The sequence below is a fragment of the Malurus melanocephalus genome, unplaced genomic scaffold (assembly GCF_030028575.1).
Source record: "Malurus melanocephalus ecotype Western Australia unplaced genomic scaffold, MMel_1.1 scaffold_21, whole genome shotgun sequence".
Taxonomy (NCBI): Eukaryota; Metazoa; Chordata; class Aves; order Passeriformes; family Maluridae; genus Malurus; species Malurus melanocephalus.
Window position 1 is genome coordinate 3,014,688 of NW_026623253.1, and position 20,530 is coordinate 3,035,217.

The 20,530-nt window shown below is 40.4% G+C and overlaps 1 protein-coding gene across 1 annotated transcript; it reads left to right on the forward strand.

Annotated features, from left to right (window-relative positions):
* Positions 1-8,489: 8,489 nt before the first annotated feature.
* Positions 8,490-18,702, forward strand: MAEL (maelstrom spermatogenic transposon silencer). The gene is made up of 12 exons (XM_057389913.1): positions 8,490-8,640; positions 9,077-9,163; positions 11,241-11,343; positions 13,288-13,443; positions 13,858-13,899; positions 14,506-14,633; positions 15,391-15,445; positions 15,783-15,924; positions 16,670-16,732; positions 17,326-17,458; positions 17,659-17,737; positions 18,517-18,702. The coding sequence occupies exons 1-12, from the start codon at positions 8,533-8,535 to the stop codon at positions 18,630-18,632; spliced, it is 1,212 nt and encodes a 403-aa protein (XP_057245896.1). The 5' UTR covers positions 8,490-8,532; the 3' UTR covers positions 18,633-18,702.
* The last annotated feature ends 1,828 nt before the right edge of the window (positions 18,703-20,530 follow it).

The following is a 20,530-nucleotide window of genomic DNA, read 5'->3' on the forward strand; positions in this document are numbered from 1 at the left end:
AACTTTTGACTCACGACAAAGGAAGGAAAGATTTTCAATACAAGGAAGCACCATTGTTTCGCATGTAATGTTGGATTTATATCTGCTTTGAAATTCTCATAAACTCACTATACGGTCCTTTCTCATTTAATGTGAGCTGCCATTTGTATATATCCAAATAAGATGGATGCCCAGGCCCTGAATAGACGTTCCAGATCTCTGCAGACCTTTGATCTCATGATTGCAACATCTGAGCTGGCTTAATTRTTAATGTTGGGATGTTGTCTTTCCTTTTAGCCCAAGACAGAAACTGCATGACTGCAGTTAGCCCCACTTCACCTTCAAACGGTGGGTAAATTCCTACGCAATTAGCCAGATGGCTTCAAGCCACAGCCCAGCAGGGATTCTGTCCTTTGAAAAACAACACACTCAGTCACTTGACAACCTTGATACCGGATGAGCAAATTCCCGGTGTTTGCCCTGCATAATTTAGTCCCAGGCTGAATCGGAGAAYGCCACACTACAGCACTGATTTCACTGCTGATACCGTGACTCGACCTGAAGGAGTTCTCTAAGCGATGGGATCATGAACAAATTGAGCTGAATAACAGGGRAAAAAAACCGAATTCATTTTTACTCATGCTGTAGCAGCTGCTGGCTCTTTTCTCTCCTTGCCAAGTACTTCATTCCTTCCTCCCTCCCTCGTTTCATCCTCCAGTACCAATCTTTTGTGGTAATTTCCTCTGTTGAAATTGTGACTTACAGAGCCAACTTTTCAAGTTACCGTCACGTGGAACGATTTACACCAGCACCTCAGTCAGAATGACCCATCAGGGCAACATCCCTAGAAACCCACTCCGCTGCCTGAACGCTTTCACTCAGTTCAGCCCCCTGGATTTCCCTTATAGAAATTTCCATAGAAACAGTGATTTCAACAGCTTTTCTGGGATGCCATGYTAGATTCAGCCATTAGAGACTGCTCTCTTGATTTAATACTGAGATCAGCACATCGCAGAACTTACTGGGTGACACATCATCAATTCATAGTGTTTAGTGACTTAGTAGCTATCTGAAGAGATAGCTACTAAGTAAACTTTTCCTCATTTGCTGTGTTACACTGGAATCTCTTACTAATTCTTGATAGCTTCACAGCAAGACATTGCTGAAATATATGCACTCTCTGTGTATATTGCTTTTTTTCCAAGCTGCCTGGCTGCATTTGATAGCACAATAATGCAGAGCTTTTACGTCCCATTAACATCAAGAGTGAGTGATATGGATATATAAACTGCTTTTGTCTTTAACCATGATGTTTGTACCAAGAAATGTTTAGAATATTTAATGGAGAAATTTGGCTTTCTCACTACAATGAACCTTCAGGTCTGTAATATAAATTCAGCATTAGAAAGAACCCAAAAGAAGAGCATCCTCCTACAGTATTTACTCCCCTGTAAAAATTTCCCGTGCTGCTCCCGACTCTTTTTTGGACACCAAAAATCATAGGAAGCCATTGCTACACTTATGGAGGGAACCTGAAATTTTCATTGAAGTAAAATATCAGTGGCTTGTCAGCAATAATGTTTTGTGAAGTTATTATATAGGTACAAGTGAATCGTCCCAGCTTACCATCTTTTGTGTGTCAATAATAGTAAAAATACACAACAGGACAAACTCTGCTTGCATATCTACAGATAACCGAGGAAGTTAAACCCTCCAAGATTTTGGTTGTAGAGAAACTGTGGGCTGCACAAACACCTTCAGAGGCTTGGAATTCACAACCTGGACTTCTGTGACTGTCCAATCCAGCTTTCCCAATAAAATAGGCCACATAGTTTTGCCATGCTACATCCAAGTAGTTTGAACTCTAGCCTATTGGTTACAAAAAAGAATCACAGGTTACTTTGGGTTGGAAGGGACCTCACCTTAACACTAATGTAATCTAACTTCACTTTCTAGTACTGCCAAGTTAGAAGGCAGGGCACTCTCAAGGCATTTCTGAAGATGCAATGGTAGACTATGATCAAAGCACCCTTAATATCCTCTCTGGAAGTTCCACAGACTGTTAGTTTGCTATATTCTTGAGCTTACACCAGAACTGGAGAGASCATCTCAGGCCCAACTGCTAAAAGCATGAAAGCAGCATGATGATACTGCAGCATCATCATCCCTGCTTAATATTTGTGTATCCTTCCAGGGATCATGCTGCAAGTATGCCATAACATCACATCTCTTTGGTGAACATCCCACTCTATCATCTATGTTATTAAGTATTCCCCCATTATTTGTATTTATTGCAAGAAACTGTATGTTTCCTCAAAAGATACCAACAAATATTTAGTAGTATGCAGCCAAGAAACGACCTAAGAAAGACCTTAATAAAAAGTGTGATTACAATTCCTCATTTAAAATTACATTTTGAGACATCTTAAGCTAATGCTTTAAACAGGGACTGGATGGTCTTTGTATAATAAATCTTATTCCTTGATTCAGTGTTGTGTGGTTAAATCACATGCCTCACGTGTCTGAATGCATTACCTTTAGTAACCAAACTTAATATCTTTTTGATGCAATTACAAACCAATGTGTCAGAATCTATTTGCTGCAAACCCATGTTAACTGCCATTAATTACATTACTTTTCTTTAATTCATTATTGAAACAAAGTCTGCGTCAAGGATTCTACTCTCTTGCCTAGGATCCCTGTCAATCTGATAGGTCTGTACTCAGGTCATCCTACTTAGGGCCWGATCCCAAAACAAGACTTTGGAAAATTTTTGGTACCTAACATCTAGAGATTGAAATCTAGAGCTAAAAAACCCTCACTCAGCAGCAGACTGAAACTGAAAGCACATGTACAGTCAAAGTTGCCTACACACTTTCAGTTTTCCTTCTCTGCATATCCAGATAGTTCTAAGCACATAGAACTCAGGATTTTGTTTGTCTAACAAACACCCAAGGCAAGGCTTACATATGTTTGGGGTGTCACAGCCAGGTCCTTGTTTTCTACCCGGAAATCTGGTCTTATTAGACATTAAGGATTTCCCAGACTTTGTCCAGGATACTTGGAACAATGTGATGGGTTCACTGGAGCCRTGGCATTAAAGATACTTGAAATTCATGGCATAGAGGGGATGCAGTTGTAGCACACCTGGACAGTTGGTTGCCATGTAYGAGGTTTAGTGGTTCTGGGATGTGCTGGTCACCAGGGTTACAGCACTTGCCCAGCAATTCACATGCATCCCACAACTTCATGACCTGCTTCACTGTGACCCCCAACACAAATGCTAGCATTTCTGAAGGGCAGACAGAAGCGTATCAGCTCTCACTTGAGTTCCCTGAGAAACCTGAAAGAAAGGTGCTGATACCACCCATGAGACAAGAGGTCTAAAACTCAAGAAAACCCTGCTAAGACAGGCATAGGAACAAGGCAGGGTGGGCTTTTTTAAAAAGGCCTTCTGATTCCTAGGCACTCAAAGTCACATCCTTAATCACATAGGTGAGCTGTAAGGCACCCTGCCCTCCTCTTGCAGTCATGGGRCACTGTTCAGAAAGAAATCCAAGATTCACTAGACCAAAAGGTTGAAAGACAAAGCTGCATCTTAAAGTTGCCTGGTTAAATCATTCACTTGGGGAAGGGCAGCCTTCAGGCTCTCATCTCTGAGATGTTTATGCATTACATGTGAAACCATAATAATTACTGGTTTCCACTTTGTATAAMTCTTCAGAGAATTTGTAGGTTTAAAATCTCCATAACCAGGATGAGAAAGAAATCAGCTGTGAGATTATGAGACAAAAGCCTGTTTATGAAACACACAAAAGAGTGCACAGAGACAATGGCACTTGGGTAGTTGGTATCACAACACCCTGCCCTGGATCCTCCCACACCCATCACAAAAGCCCATCAAAGGCCAATTTCCACAAGTTCAAAGGAGAACAGGGACACAATGAGAACCCTAAGATAAAAACTCAGTATAAAGGAAAAAATTCCAGCCTCTTCCCTGGGCTGTCCCAGGAAAGCCTCAGCCCCGGGGTGCAGATTGGCACCTATAGAGATGAGTCAATACCACAGCAACTTTAGGACTGAGGGAGATTGTAWCCTACAGAATAGGACTCATTGGAGGATGCAAGGGAAGAGCATTTCAAGATTGCATAGGAATCCCTGTGGAATGCTTATGGGAGAAATCAAAGGGGAAGAAGGAGAGAGATCAAAGTGATTTGGGAAGGAACAAGTAAGGGGAATAGATGGATAAGGGGATAGAAAGAACCAGCTGTGTATGAAAAGTTTGCTGGACGATGTGCTTATCTGTCATACACAGCCCTTTCCTGTTCCTTTCTTCTTATTAAATTCCTTTATAACTTTATTTTTGAGTAAACTTTATATTTTGGGTGTGTCCATGTGTTTAGGGGTCTGATGSCAGCCTCTGCTCAAGCCATGGGTGGGAGAGTCCACTCGCCTGGGTGACAGTGACTGGACAGACAGGAGTAATTCAACTTAAATGCCATCCCCTGGAGTGGGACTGCAGATAGATGGGGGTCCCTGAGGCCAGGAGCTGGAGTGAGTGAAGGTCTGGGTGCCACTAGCTGGGCCTGGACTGCAGGCACTGGTGTGCCTGGGTGCCAGCAGCTGGAGAGCGCTGAGGGATTGACCAGGATTACTGTCCACTGGACTGGACTGGTGGTCAGAAGCCCACAGTCAGTAATGCCAGCAGGGACCGAGTGTGACAGTGTTAATAACGATCCAGCTGGACCTCTTTGTGAGAAGGTGCTGTGCCCTGAGAGCCAGGGAGGGACAGAGGATGGCTCATCTCTAATGGGAAAACCAYAGGAGGGGCTGGGTTAGGCTGGGAATACTTGACTTCCCTTCACTTGGACCTGGGAGTGTGGAGTTGCATCAGCCCCACCTCTCCTAGAATGATAGATCTGGCCTGATTCCTCCAACATAAACACCAAATATTTCCCTTTGTGGGAGAGTGCTGTAGCCCCAGAGCAGCAGGTAAAGGGGGAACAGCAGATTCTAGTCACTGCCACACTTTTTAGAATAACTTTGCTCATTCTTTCTGACAAAAAGCTGCAAGGAAAAATTATAGCCTTGGATCCTGAATAAATGAAAATACATTCCTGGTAGAAAAGTTCCAGACAGAAAAACGACACAGTACTAGGGTACATAGACCCTATTTTGAGATGCTGGCAAACTCCATGCATTGATGGAAAAGCACAGGCTGGCACAGGAGTTCTCTGGACCATTTATATTGATTTCGTAAATTATTGAGCTGCTTTTCCAAACCCCGGTACCTAGGACTTAGTGTGTAGAACTTAGAGTATTGGCATATTAATTAATTAAATTTAGTCCTTAAAAAAACCCCAAAAAAACAAGTAATATATAAATACTGGCACAACACTTGTTATCTGCTGGAATGGCCCCAGTGGTACAAATGTTACTTTCAAATCAGTGTAAATGGTCCAGAAAAGTCCTATGCCCACTAAGTTAAACAGCWGACAAATTAAGAGTTAAAACAAGAGTTTCTTCAAAGGCACTGRGCTTTCCTCAGAGACCTGGGGAAGAATACTGATGGTATGATGCTCTGAAGATGATCTGTTCCCTGTTTTTTTTTTCTCTGACCCCTCACCCCACATAGGAAAACCCTTTCTCTCTCTGCTGTTTATGAATTTTATTTTCCAACCACACCTCYGGTCTTAGGAGAGCTATTACCAGATCCTTGTGTTTTTCAAACAGTTGATGCACACATTATCTGAATTTCTTTAAAAGGAAGGGCTGCTAAAGGGTGGGTCCCAAAGCAATACACGAGAGAAAAGAATATTATGTGAAGAAAAATAAAACACAAGTGCACAGATGCACTCCTAGCAACAACTCTTAGAGTAATATAACAGGAAACACTTGCCTTTCGGTCTGAAAGAACTAAACTCTGTGCAGATGTTTATATTTACAAGWTACAAGTCATTCCTTGCAGTCTCTCCTCAGAGACTTAGCATTAATGTCTCTGGGACTAGACTGGAATATAAATTATTTTCCACAGCAGTAAAAGTGGTTTTAAAAATGCTTACCTGTTCTCACTGAGGTTATATMATGATTTTCTACATTTTTAATAATGTGATTGATTCCTCCTGTATGTTTAACAGCAAATTTCCTAAGTGGAACAGAAATAAAACTGTTTCACTACATTTGAGCAAGACAGAATAGCCTCCAGAACATGCCAGCATTTTTTAACCCTCAGAGAAACSGTCCACTAGGGAGATGCAAAAGCAATCTGGTCTGATCTTACCTGACAGCAGTTCCAGCTTTGACAAACATAATCAGCTAAGTCAAAGATTTAAGCCTAAACAAYAGCTATCTCATTTGGAGCTGAGAAGACTTGACCAAAGATGAAAAAAGTGGCCAGATTGAGGAAAAGAGGCAGATTTTTCCAGTGATTTGGAAATGCATGGATGTGTTTCACCACCATTTTTATCCTCATGTTTAAGTTTACAGTGAATTCAAGAGGATTCTGGGATAGAGAATTGCAAAGAATCTCCCAAGTCAGTGCTGCACCATTTAYTTTTATTGAGACTGGCTGGATAACTCTACTGAAGATGGCTGYATGAGAAGCAGACAAATGCTGAAAGAGATCCCCCAAAAGCCAGGGGAACAGTGAGGAATGTGGGAGACATCACATGCTCTAGACAAGGAAAACCAGACCAGAAGTTAATCAGGGCCCACACCAAAACTACCACTWCAATAACCCTGACTCATGTCAAATATAGGGTCCTCTGCTCCAGGCAACCAGATTTCTGCAAACTGATTAAACTTTGTTTTAAAGCCAGTTGTGATTACTGACCTGCTGTGATTATCGCTCTGCTAATTTACATTTTTTTTTAACTATGGCCAATAAAGATTATTTGATTTTTGAGAGAGATCAATAGAAAGCTTAAGGCAGGAAGCAACTCTGAGCTATTTATCAAGATGATGCAGATCAGATTATTTCTAGCTTTTATTTTCATCTGAATTGTGGCTCTCTGTGCAAACTTTCAGTAAAGGAAGTGTTAGTTATCTCAACGAGACAGATGAAAAGAAAAAACCCCAACAACCACAAAAAGCAACCCAAAACCACAAAGAGAGATTCTGAACAGCAGCCTTAGTTTTGTGTAGTACGAGCTCCCAAATTATTTTTAATAAACAAGTTTGCCTATACAAGTGCATACATGCCCACTCACCTCCTCCACTTTCTGTCACATGTCTCAAAACCAAASCCAAGGTTCTTAAGTGAAGTTGGTCTCCACTTTTTGCCCACTCCTTCCTGAACCTAGTGCAAGTTCCTGCTCCTRTGGGGTATTTATCCTTCAGCACCCAAAGAACATAAAAAAAAWAAAWTAAAAATGGCAGCCCTGCCACACTCTTATCAGGAGCTGCTGTAAGGCTATTGTCTATAAAATTCAGATTCACCTATGTGGTGTACAAGTCAACAATTACACACTCGAGAGAGGCATTGGATTATTAAGTATTTTGGAATTGCACRAGCCTGGGTGCTCAGTGGTATTCCACAAATCAAGCACAGCACATCAGGCTTTCCACACCKTAACTTACACACAAAACTGTTGTGTTAGTAGCCTCCTAAGTACAACCCCTTTATTACCATAATTATTAACCAATGGTAATTATTGTAATTAATTACAATAATGTAATGTAATTGCAAATAATGTAATCCCATCTAACTTYTGTGCATGCTCAGGGAAAGGATCTTCAGCTGGGCACGGGTCTTTTTGACCTGGAGGTGTGATTTTTAATATTATAATGAAGGTCATTTACCTCTATCCAGATGTATTGAAGAGGAACTGGACCAGTGGACCTGGCACTGGATGGTGTGGTTTTGTGGTTTAGGGGTTACTGTGACAGTGCTGCGTTGATGGTTGGGTTGGAGCATCTTAAAGGTCTCTTCCAACCTTGATTATTTTAGGATTCTGCACAATACAAGGACCTTGAGCCTTTTGCCAAGTTGGCAATATATACATCAACACCTTGATTTACTTCACCCAGCTTGTTAGCTCCAGGATGTGCTTCATTAAGAGGGGCTAACCACCACCCATTCCACTGATATACAGTAGCTTGTTTGACTGTATGAAAGAGGGCAAATCTAGGCTGGATATTAGAAAGAAATTCCTTATTGTGAGGGCAGTGAGGCACTTSACCAAGTTGCCCAGGGAAGTTGCCCATCCCTGGAAACATTCAAGACCAGGCTGGRCGGAGCTCTGCACAACATGGTCTGGTGGAAGGCGTCCCTGGAACTACATCATTGTAATGTCCATTTTAATCCCCTAACGTTCTGTGACACTTAGAGCTCGTTGTCTGCTATCTGCCCCGCTGGTAAATCCCCTTTATCGATGAAGTTCAAACGCGGGTGCACAAGCCAAGCTCTCCATGACACGCCCAGGGCAGGGCGCGGCCCCCGCTCCATCGCCATAATGGCGGCCCCGCCCCCGCCGCCGAACCGCGCGCGCCCCGCCCGGCCCTCAGGAGAGCCCGCGCTGCTGCCGCGTGTGGGGAGCGCCCGACGCCGAGGCCATGGCGCAGCGCGACCGCTCCCGCAGCGCCTCTTGGTCCTTCGTGCACGACGGGCTGCCCACGGCCCGTGTGGCGAACGCCATCCCCCACTGCTCCCAGACATTGGCGGTGAGGGCGGAATGGCGGCGCGGCCTTTTCGTGGAGGGTGSGCTGGCAGGCGGCTCGGCGCCATTTCAGATGGCCCCGCTGAGTGGCCTCAGGTGGCTGTGCCGTGCGTCCCTCAGCGYGGGGCAGCTCTGGTTCGTGTGCCGTGGGTGAGATGGTGGCATCCCTGGCGGGCAGGAGTAGGTCCAGGAGGTCTCTTGCTTGTGGCTTGCCCTTGTCTGGAGATCCTTCACCTTCACCTTGCTTCGTGTTTTGAATCGGGGATTATGGCGCTGTTGGGAAAGAAGCTGCTGGAAGTGTTTGAGTCGCTTTTGGCAGCCTCTGATAATGTCTTTTGGAAATGGCAGGAGTGATTTCTTACACATGGCATTCGTTGGTTTTTGGGACTACTGGAAGGAAGTGGTAAAAACCTATGTATAATAGTTAATTTTTCTTCAAGTCCTTGACAGAGGAAGAAAAGACAATGTATGCAGAAAAGCCTCGTAAGTGGAAAGGGAGGAAACATTCTCAGAAGGCAGTGAACGAGGTGAGTGCTGAGAATGGAACACCTCTCAATAAGGAGTAAATGGTGTTGGGCTGTGGTCAGTTCCATAGGATGCTGCTGAAGTTCCACCTGCTCTCCATACTCTCCAGCCTCTGGAGGTTATGGCTACAGTAGTAGCCCATACCATTATGAGGGTTGTGCAGATAATTGTTCTAATTTGAATTGAAAGTATAAATACTTTATACCTTTTTGAACCAGTTTGTTCTTTTGGGCTCTTTTACTAAGTAAAATGTAGTTCTAACACTCTAGTTTTATGTTTAACAGTACTTTGCAGTGCCTGATTTTTTTTTTTWAATTTATGCTGTAAATTTGTGTTACTTCGTGTCGTAGGTCCATGATGCTTTTGCTTTGTGGGTGTCATTGGTTTAGGTAGTTCTTGTCTGATGGCCTGAAATCGCATCTTAGAGGCAGCTGATTTGTTGCTGTGTGGTCAGCCAGTTCAATTAAATGTTGCAGCCCATTGGCAAATGGAATAATTACACCTTGCTGCTATTTTTAGGATGTTGGAGAAGGTAGTAATACTATGTGGAGGACAATATAGAAGTAGGCAAGTGATTAAAGCTGAGTGTGTGTGGTTGTGGTTGGAAATAATGCTGAACAGATCACTTCTACTATGTACTGCCTTGAAAAGGTGTATCTCTTTGATTTGTTTGTTTGTGTCTCTTTTCCTCTCCCAGCACTTCCCTGAGGCAGTTACTTAAGAGTTTGAGTTATGTGAAGTGTAAGAAAGCTTGTTTTCTTTCAGTCTTTGGTAGTGTAAAAACTTACGTCAAAAGAAAGAGTGTCTGAGTAAATGGATAATACTGCATTTACTTCATGCTTTATTACTAGATAATGAYTATAAACTATGAGTTAATGGTGAGGATAAGTTCTAGGACTTCAAAACACTTACATGGTGATTGAGGGAAGGACAAAACGATCGTAGTTTGGAGTAACTAGTAAATATGGATTAGTAAATTTAGGCAACCTATAGTAGAAGGAAGGTGTTAGGTAATGTTTGCTGATTTGGGGGGCCTGCCTGTTTGGAAAGAAGCTGTTTGAAATGTGATCATCGTGTCATTTAGCAGGCTACGGGTGTATAATTAGTGTAACTCCATTTTTAGATATCATAGAGAACCAAGTAAAGTGACAGGTAAGTYATAAATGAAGGCTTCTGTATTTCCTTCCACAAGTTACACCATATTGGAAGACTGGAATCAAGGAGGGGAAAAGTTGCTTTACCAAAACAAAGAGCACTGTCTTTACTGTATCAGTGGAAATAGGGAAATGTGTATACATGAGATTATGTGTGATCTCAGTTTATTAATCCCAGCCTTGTACACAGACAACCACAGTTACTTTGTGTAGTGAAAGGTCATGTTCCTCTTTTGGAGGTGGCCAAGGCTTACTTAGGTGGGAATAATTTGTCATTTTGTTTTAAATARTTCAAATTGACAACTAATTAACTTTGGCTGAGATAGTTACATGCAATCAGGGTACCTGGGTGTGGATGTTAYTCCCACTTTGGGTTTGAATGATCAAGTTTTCTAAGCCTGCCAGGTTTGTTTTCCCATCCTGTTAGAAGCTTATTGTTCATGAGTGAATTTTCAGTGCTTAATGGGCATACATGCCCCTGTTCCTTGCTCTGTCCTAGAGCAATCTAGTGACTTCCTTAAGGCTTTATCAAGTTTTATGAACCTGGTTCGTAGTCAACTAACATGTGTGCCAGGTGCTTTTTTCATAAAACTTACAGAAAAAAGTTTTAAATTCCAATTTGAAGAGTTCCTTGCCTCTTACAAGTGGTTGAACCTAAGAAAATACTTTTTWATATATTACATTTTGTAAATTTAGCTGTAGTTCTTTAAAGTTGTAATGGGTTGACAGAAGTRCTGAAATCTTGCTTTCCTGGCCTACAAGTATACAGGCACTTTTATATATGAACTGTTTCACCTAACCTATTAGTGGATGTTGCATTTTCCTCTGATAAAAGGAGCTGAAGGACTTTATTTGGGTTGAGGACACTGTGGTTTTTTGCTTTTTTTTTTTTTTTTTTTTTTTTTTTTAACTTTATCTTTTCCAGACGCGTAATCTGACTGATCCAGTTCCTGCCCCTCTGACCATGAAGATGCCCAGTGTTATTCCTTTGCCAGATGCCTGTTCTCTGTCTTGGAAGAATGATCAGGGTATGGTGATCTTAAAGCAATTGATCCTGGTAGATGAGAGCTTGCCCTTTGAGGTTGTTCTCAAAGGTACCTAGACAGAATGTAAACAGTCTGAACAGCTAAAAGTCATCTGTGTCAGCTGTTTGTTTTACTCTGTGGGGCTACTGCTGTAAAAGGTAGAGGGGAAGTCAGGGCAAATACCCCTTCTCCCCCTAACCTCCAAGAATTCTATCGTCTCGATTTTTTTAGCTCAATGAGAGTATAGCCACTAACAGTTTCTTAACAATTACTTTAAGGTTTTTAAGAAAAAGGTATTTTTAAAGTTAAAATCTACATTTATGGTTTGACAAGGCCTGATCCAAGTTCAGTATAAAAGAATACTTGTACCAGTTTTAAAGGGTGAAGAATTGTTAAATATCAAAGTTTAAAATTTATATGGTACAGGTATTAAATAAAACAAGGGCCTGGCCTTGCTGAGAGAGTGAAAAAGGCAGTATACACTCTGCCCGTGTCTGTATAACATCCTGACTTGCTTCCTTATTGAAAAAAAATCTCGAAAACTAACCTTTCTCACCTGTACCCTGTCTTTAAATGGATGTTTTAATTGGAGTTGAGTAGTGAACACRTTTGTAATCTACCCAATGAATATTGTGTTATTCTGAAAAATGATAAAAGATAGTGCTTAGAAAGGTAAGTCAAGAAGCTAATTCATACAAGCTGTATCTGCTACGTGGTTAAGTCTCAGCTCTAGCTTTTTGCCTTAGTCTCTTGAACTGTTTCCATGTTGTCATGGTTATGGGGGAACAAGRAACAGTAGCTTCATAAAAAGTGAAATACTTATTAGTGCCCTCTGTCCCAGGGGTCATTCTCCCCTGTCATTGTGATGCAGATCTGATTGGGTTGATCATGCTGGCTTGAGTTGACACAATTGATCTTTTAGCTGAATGAGAAGCATAATGATAAAGGATAATTGAGATACATTCCATGATGCTGCTCTTAATATTTCTCAGTTAAAGTTATATATAGTTCTCTGTAGCTATATCCATTTTTTCATAATGTAGGAGAGGTGTCTTTCCTATGACTCCATAGCTTGTAGCGTTTAAGACCCACATAAGGGAGCGTGACTATTCAAGCTTAGGGCAACTGGTGTTAAATGTCCTAAAGTTTGGAATAAAAAATTACTTATGTGTAAAGACAGTTACATGTCTCTATTATTTAGTAGTACAAGTAGGATTTTTTTGATGAGGGGCTGAAGTTTAGAGTAAGAATTAAAGAGCTGTGTTAAATTTCAGTGAGGACATTGTGACAGTCATGAAGAGAAGGATTAAAGTGTATTTTAAAACGTTTTTCATAGTTGGATACTTTTTTAATTAGTAAATGATAAATCTATTTCTTAACATTAGTGTTCGGTATTCTTACTGTGTTGTTTGGGAGCTCATTTGGTGGAGAAGCAATCCTTTTAATTAGCAGACTTCTCATCGTCTTGCCACACAAAATTACTACCAACTCATTTAAGTGATGTAAGGTGACAAATTGTACTTGTGAGGCTGTTCTGCAGCTACTGATTTCGTTTTTTCATAACCTTGTTTTCTGATAGGGCAAAGACACCTATCCTTGAAAGAAATCGTAGTTCCTGTTGGATTCCTTCCAGGCCTCTTAATATCTTGTGGTTTGGAGGTTGGCTTTTTTTTTCAGTTGCTTTTATTTGTTGGGCTTTTTGCCTGATTTTTACATATGGTGGCATCTCTGGAAGGTGTATCAGCACTACCAGTGTGCCTGAATTCTCCATAAGTGTTGTTATCTTGTCATCTTGGATACAGAGGGGGAGCTGTGCCTTTTACTTGTTTGTTACCATGCTTCATTACAGGAGAAAATTCACCAAACCTTTCCCTGGATGAGGTGAGGCCAGCATGGCTTTCTGTAACCTCTGATGGCTTGTCTGAAAATGGTTTTGTTCCTTTTCAGATGTGGTTGCAGACATCTTCTATTTCTTGGACATTTACAGCTATGGGAAGCTGCCACCCCAGTGTGAGCAGCGTTTCCTTCCCTGTGAGATTGGGTGTGTCAGGTACTCCTTACAAGATGGAATCGTGGCTGATTTCCACCACTTCATAGATGCGGGTGAGTTCCAAGAAAGAAAAGTATTGGGGTGAGAGGGAGGCTTTCTGGTGCCATTGCTGCCCAGGTTAGATTTCTGGTRTTAAGACAAGTTATTTCTTTGTCTATAAGTGGTCATACTACTTAAAATATCAGAGCAGTGCTGATTGCTTCTGAAGAGAATTAGTGTTAGAACTTCATGTAATTCCAAAGAGGGTAGACTAAATGCCAGAGGGCCTTCACATGTTTGTGCTTTAGATTTCATGTCAATGAATGTTTCTTTTCATTAGACCCAAACACACTGTACCACACACTTTGTTTTTTAAAATGCATRTAACTGAAGATAACTTTTCCAAAAATAGTTGTGGTGTAGTTGAGAGTTTAGGATCTGGTGGTAGTGGTGTTGGATGATGATTGTACTTTTTCTCTCTTCTGCAGAAGTACCACCACGTGGTTTTCTCTACCACTGCCAGGCTGCAAGTGAGTATTAATGGAGAAAAAGGATGGTATGTAAAGGTGTGCRGTTTTAGACTCAGCTTACCTGATCTCTATCAAATGTTTTGTAAATCTTGATAGTCCTTGTGTGTATCTTCAGCATGACATGCTAATTAATAACAGGATAACTCAAAGATACTGCTTTATATTTAAAAGTTATGTTTCGCAGCTTTACATATATTAACCAAATGAAAATATCTACACCGTTGTTGTCTGACTTGGCCTGCCTGTTTCCTTTGTGACTCTCAGTAATGTTTATAGAGTCCAGTTTGTTTCTATTAKGACACTTCCTCTCCTTGTGTACTGAGAGAACAAACTTGGCCTGTGTCAGATACTTGGATAATGACTTTTTAAAAGGGGCAAGAGTGTATGTTTGCTCACAACCCAGACCTGCTGACAGAAGCAAGGTTTTGGTAGCTTTATCACAGATGCTGTCTGTGGAGAAAAGGAGTGTGTGTGTTTGTGTACATATATGTATACAGAAAAATAAAAAAGGGGAGGGAACTGCATCACTTAAGGAAACGGGACGTCTCATAACTGTAGGTTTTGTTGTTTTTGTTTTTTTCCTGTCCCACTTCYCCCCTCCATTAGGTGATCAAACTCATAAGATCCCTATATCTGGGTTTCACCTTCCTCGTTCTTGTTATGAAGTTGTCCTACGGGAACTTCTGGAGTTTGCCAAGCCATCCAGTGGTGCTCAGCCTCGCTTTTTCTGCAGGGTATGGTCAAGATCAAAGCAAAATGTTCTGAATCTCAGCTTCTGCTTTCACTCCTGTTTGACTAAGGAGATATTTCAGTCTAAAACCTAATCAGTGTGCATATCAATGACCAATGACACTCTTTCCAAAGTGTTCCAGTTCCTTGTGGGAAAAAATGGCCTCTAGAAGCTAACCTTTTTATAAAGCAGAGACCTAATTTTCTGCCCTCTTATTTTCAGCCTGCAGTTCTGGCTCTAATGTACTGATGAACAGGGTCTGTTGTTCTCTGACATTGTTGTGACTTTRGTTAAAGGCTCCTAAGATCTGACTTAAATTGGTTGTGCTCAGTAATAGTCATAAATCCTGCTYTTTTGAAGGGATATTTTGACGTTTTCATGACTCTTTTCCCCGTGAGAATAACATGTGTCTTAAATTTTTGCTCAAGTTTCATTTTCYGGGGAACAGAACAAAATGTTAGGATTCAAAAGTGTTTAAATTTAATGATAGGTATATTATGTTTCAATTCCATTGAAGGCTAATCTTAATCCTTAAAAGGTAGGGAGGGTCAAGATCTTGGGCTCCATTTGTARATATAGGGCTCTGAAGAAATATGCACGAAATTTGTTTCCTCTTCAAGATAGTTGTCAGGGAGATTACATTCAGTCCTACAAACAATTTTGGTTTGGAGGTGACTTTTCCAGATCTAGTCAGAAGTCATGCAGGTGTTAGAATTACATACCRTACTCCTCTGAGGTGACAGAAACTCTCTTTGCTCTAGTCTGATGACAGATTCCGGATTAACTGGTGTCTCGGTCGGATGGCCAGCATCACAGGTAGGAAATGGATTATTTTAGTCRTTCCTTCTCCCCTCCTTCCCCCAGAAATAAGGGGTGTGTAATCATGGACAGCTGTATTTGTCTGAAAAGTGTATCTCAAAAGCTTTCATAAAAGCTGGTGCTGATACCTAGAACTGCTTTGCATGCTTCTTCCACTTCTTTCTCCCACTGCTTTTTAGGAAGTCAGGTTTTATTAAAACTACTGGTGGAATAACTTTTGGCTTTGATGCTATGATAAGAGGCTGGACAGTGAACAGGGACTGACTGAGAAATGAGCTGAGCAGGATATTCGCTGACTCTTGTTCTCCTGGCTGGGATTTTCACTGAACTGTAGGCATTGAGAGCCATTGGGAGCTTTTGGCTGTAGAGGACCTGATCGTAGAACTGTACCAGAAGAAATACCAAAAGGAGCCATCCAAGACCTGGATGTATAGAAAATTGGATGTCTGCCTGTGGGATTTCTCCACTAACACAAGGTATGTTGGTGGTTCTTTGTGTAAATGTGCCTGCTGTCAGATTCTTCTGTGTTTGTRCAGGAAGTGATATTTGCTTGCAGTGTTGCAGGAGCATGTTGGGTGATCATGCAGTTAATTTAGAAATAGACTTCAATGTTTYCTCTGCTACTGTTGTAAGAAAAGAAGCATTATTTTGACCTTAAATTTCAGTAGATTAAAAAAAAWTCTCATACAAATTATTCTTGGACATCTGCTTGGAATATGGATTTTAAGAGCCATTGGGTTTATCGATGTAACTTGGGTCTTTTTATAGTCAGGCAGTTTTCTATTTCCATGAGTATCTTCACATTAGAGGAAAACCTTAAAGGGAATGGAAAAATCTACTTTTAAAACACACATTTGGAGAGAAAAGTGAGGATGTTTATGTTATGAGGAACTGTTTATGCTATGAGGAACTATTTCCCATTAATTGGAAACTTGAAATGGTTCAAATGGTTTAAATTCCATTTGTCTCTTAGGGTTCTCTTTTCTCCCTGCCCCCCAGCTCAGCATGAGGCAGGTTGCCTGATAAGCAGACCTTTAAACTCTGCATAAACTACTTAGAGCAAAGCTATTGACCGCTGTGAAATTTTAAAGGTACTACACAGTAACTGCAACAAAAGGTACCATCTTTAATATTTGTTCCTATTCATCTGACCAGACAACGGCTCTTGTTGATTAACAATGTAGGTGCTTCTGAAATAAGCCTGAACTTCATTTCATGTAGGTGCAAGTGGCATGAGGAGAATGATATAATGTTCTGTGCTCTGGCATCCTGTAAGAAAATTGGGTGAGTTTTGCTAAGGAGTTGTCTCCAGCATGATGACTTCTATTTTGTTATTATTGGAATGTTGAGAAAAGTGTTAATTACATTAGAATTCACTCTTTGGCTTCAGAGGTATTGTCAGTATGCTCCAGGATRTCTCTACTTTGGAAAGTTTTATACTGCCTGACAGATAATGTAGATACATAAGGTTGCATAATCTTTCTGGTGTGGAGAAAGGAAAAGTAAATAATTTGGAAACAAGAAAATGCCATTTATCAATGCCTGATCTCAGCTGACAGCAGTAATAGCACTTAGAGACACAATAATAAATAGTCTTTCATTCAAAAAATTTGTCATGGACTCCTGTGCCCTGAAAAAAAAAGTTGCTTTTCACACTTCCAAATGCGGCATTCAATAATGTGGGGTAATAGTGTGCAGACTGGTAGTCTTGGAAGGATGCAGGGGTGCTGCCATAAAGTCCTCTGGCATCTGCTCTGTGCATCTCGGGCTCTTGGTTGCTGTTGTTTGCCAGTTGAAGAATTTAAAATGCTGTGCTTCCACACATCAGCATTACCTCTTAGTCAAACTTTTATAATTTTCCTTTTTTCTTGGTCAAGTTACTGCATCAGTCAGTCTTTTGCTAGTGTGTATGGAGTCCCACTAACAGCAGCTCACCTCCCTCTCCAAGACTCTTGTTGTGATCAAAGCACAAACACCAGGATTGTGAAGCTGGATGGTGGACGTTTCCAGGTGAGATTCTTTCAACTGACACCCTATTTTAGGCGGGCTGTTTTGTCTTTGGATGCTGTCCTTTGTGACGTATGTTGGGCAGACTGATGAACTTGCAGGGTTTTGACCATAATTCATAGTGGTGGTTAGTGATGTACATTTCATGTTAGCATGCATGTATACCTTATTTTGAATGCTGGGTTTGTTTTTTTTTAATACAGAAAATGAAAGCTGAGAGTTCTGGATGTGGCAAACCTTTTGGTTCTGCAAGACAAGATCAAGAGTTTGTTCCTTCTAATCGTGAGTTGGAAACTTACAYGTTTTTTTGAGGAAAGAGGTCTTTAAACTTAATCCAGTTGTTGCTTTTCAAATTTCTGGGCTTAGATGTTGCCACTAAGTGGTGCATGGTTCTGTGTGAGCTGTGCTTTTTCTTGTGTATGGATTTCTCTGAATTTCTGAAGACACAGGCATGAAGAGCTGCCCTTTTCTTACTGGACAGAATTGTAGGGTCAAAAAAGTCTCTTAAATCTAGTTTTTCTTACAAATATTGTTCTCTGATTTATACCCCCTTTTCTGCTACATAAAAAAGCCATTCTCATATGCCCAGGTGTTTTGAGGCAAGGCCATCTTTAAAATGCTCTCCTTGCTCTTATATCATTGTATGTGAGACTCAGCTGGTCCTTGATGCAAGTGTTCTGTCACAACTCAGTTAAAACACTTCTCGTTTAAAGTCTCTTTGCAGACAGTATTTTTTTGTAGAAGGTCTGTGAGCTCAGTTCATCTGGGCAGTTCATGGCTAGCCTTCAGTGGAGCAGAATCAGGTTTGCAAGATRAATAACTAAGAATTCTGAGTTTGCATCTTGATTCTTGCAAATAGATTAATGCTGAATTAAATTCTGAAACTGTTACTTGGAAATCACGATCTTACTGTCTTGGTGTTTGTAGAGGACACAACCTGCCTGACTTTTGTATTGGAGCAGTTGAATAGGTTCAGCTCCACAGCATATGAGGAGCAATTCCATTAATTTATGCAAGCTTTAAAAGCTGATTTTACTTGCAAACTGTATTTAACTTAATAGGTCATTCTCCACGTGGTGTGAAGACTTCCCCTTGTGGAACAAGTGTTGTACAAGGAAGAGGAGTTACTCGATTGCTGAGAAGTACATCTGATCTATCCAAGTCTTTCAGTAATTGAAAATCTTTTTCACATCCAGGACAGCTGTAAATTCTAATTTTCTTTTGTTCCCTAAAGTAACTAAGTTTCTCCAGACTGCAGTTTTTCATCATCTGTGCAAACCTTGACAGTCCAAGTTTTTGTTAGAATGATTAAACTATTGACTGGATTTAAAGAAGATAAAAATCTTGTTCATTATCTACAGGAAGATTTATTTTGAAGGGACCCGAGAGTCACATCTTTAAAAATGYATGCTATGGTACTTTTGTTTCTTAATGAATGGAGTGCAAATTCAATTGATTAATCAGTATAATTGAATTAGGAGAATTCTTTGGTGACCAMTGTGACTTTAAACAACTTAAACTTTTTGCTTTTTCTTTTTAAAAAACCATCCCTCTCCTACATGTGGTAGATAGMATTTCAGTGTGTAACAATCTTGCTCCAAAAAATGATGTAGGGGAAGAAGTACTGAAGGTGTGAAGGACTGCCCTAGGGGAATYAATGAAAGGTCAATAATCCTGAAGGTTTGCTATAATCTGTTGGCTTTGGCCATGAAGAATTTGTGTGGTCTTTGAAGGCAAAACAGCAGACTTGTTATAAAATGTCTGAAAGAAATASTGTGGCAGATTTATCCATCTGTTAATGTTCTAGAGGCATAGGCTGTATTATATAGATCAGAAACAAGTACAGCATAGATTTTTTTGTTGGTTTTTTTTTTTTTCCTTTTTTCATCAGTTTTCCTTTTAAGAAATGCAGTCCCTCAAACTAAGAGACTGAAGAGAAGTGTAGGTGTTAGGGGGTCAGGGTGTTTTTTTTTGGAAGGAGTATCAAATTCAAACTGATAAATTTCACAAGAGTTTAGTCAGGCTGGGTAGATACTAGTTATAATTATTTGAGGGCACATTAAAAAGTGGGAGATGGAAGTTAGATGTTCCTTTTCATGGAGGTAGTGCTTGAACTAGTCCCTAAAAAGTTGTCTGTCTGAGCCTTGTGCTTAGTCCATGTGTCTCCTTAGCTAGTGCTTCTCCGAAAGAAGAGCCTATTTTGTTGTTTCTAGGTTTTGTACCAGCAGATGTCCAGTTTTGAAATACTATTTCCATAGCAACTATGGAAAGATGGAAATGTGTGAAGATTTCATTCCTTGTAGGTTCTGAAACTCGAGATGGTTCATTCCCTTGAATAAGGAAAAAACCCAACAAAACAAATGCAAGCAAAATCCAGAATGCAGCCATAATAGAGTGTTTATTTGTGCATATAGAAAAGGCCATTGCTGGTTTAGTTGGAAACGTATTAGCATTGCTGTAAGGCCAGTTGAGCCCTTTCTTCCAATATTTTAGGATCACTGAAGCATTTTTATTCGTACCTGTTCACCTGTATCACTGAATTGTGTCAATTGATTCTGTATTTCCTTCCTTTGGGGCTGTGGTTCTACCTGCTAATTTTCACTGAATAAGGGACAATAAAGCTCTAAGGCTTCAATTTTCCAGTGAAGCACCTGGGAATGCTGTAACAAGACTGACAGTGTCTATCAAGTAATGCTAAAGGTTTTTCTGCATTTGTATAGAGTTGTTCAAGTTCTTTAACTCCAGCCATTGCTGCATTGACATTTCAAAACATACAGAACTGTTGTCTTTGAATTTTTGGAGTTCAGTGTTGCAATAAAAGTTTGTTTCAGTTATTGCATAGGAGAAAATTCATTAAAATTATTATAAAATACTCCGTGTTAAGTACACAAACCTAAAAACATTTGTTACCAAGCTTAATGTATTACATGCCAAGGCTGAGATAAAGAATCTAAGCAGAAGTRGGGAAATAGCATTAGGATTCCATGGCATATCTTCTCACCTGTAAATCAAAATGGCACATAAGCTGTAGAAGATCTAATTATTTGCTATAGGCAGTGAGTGGACTGTTAGGTA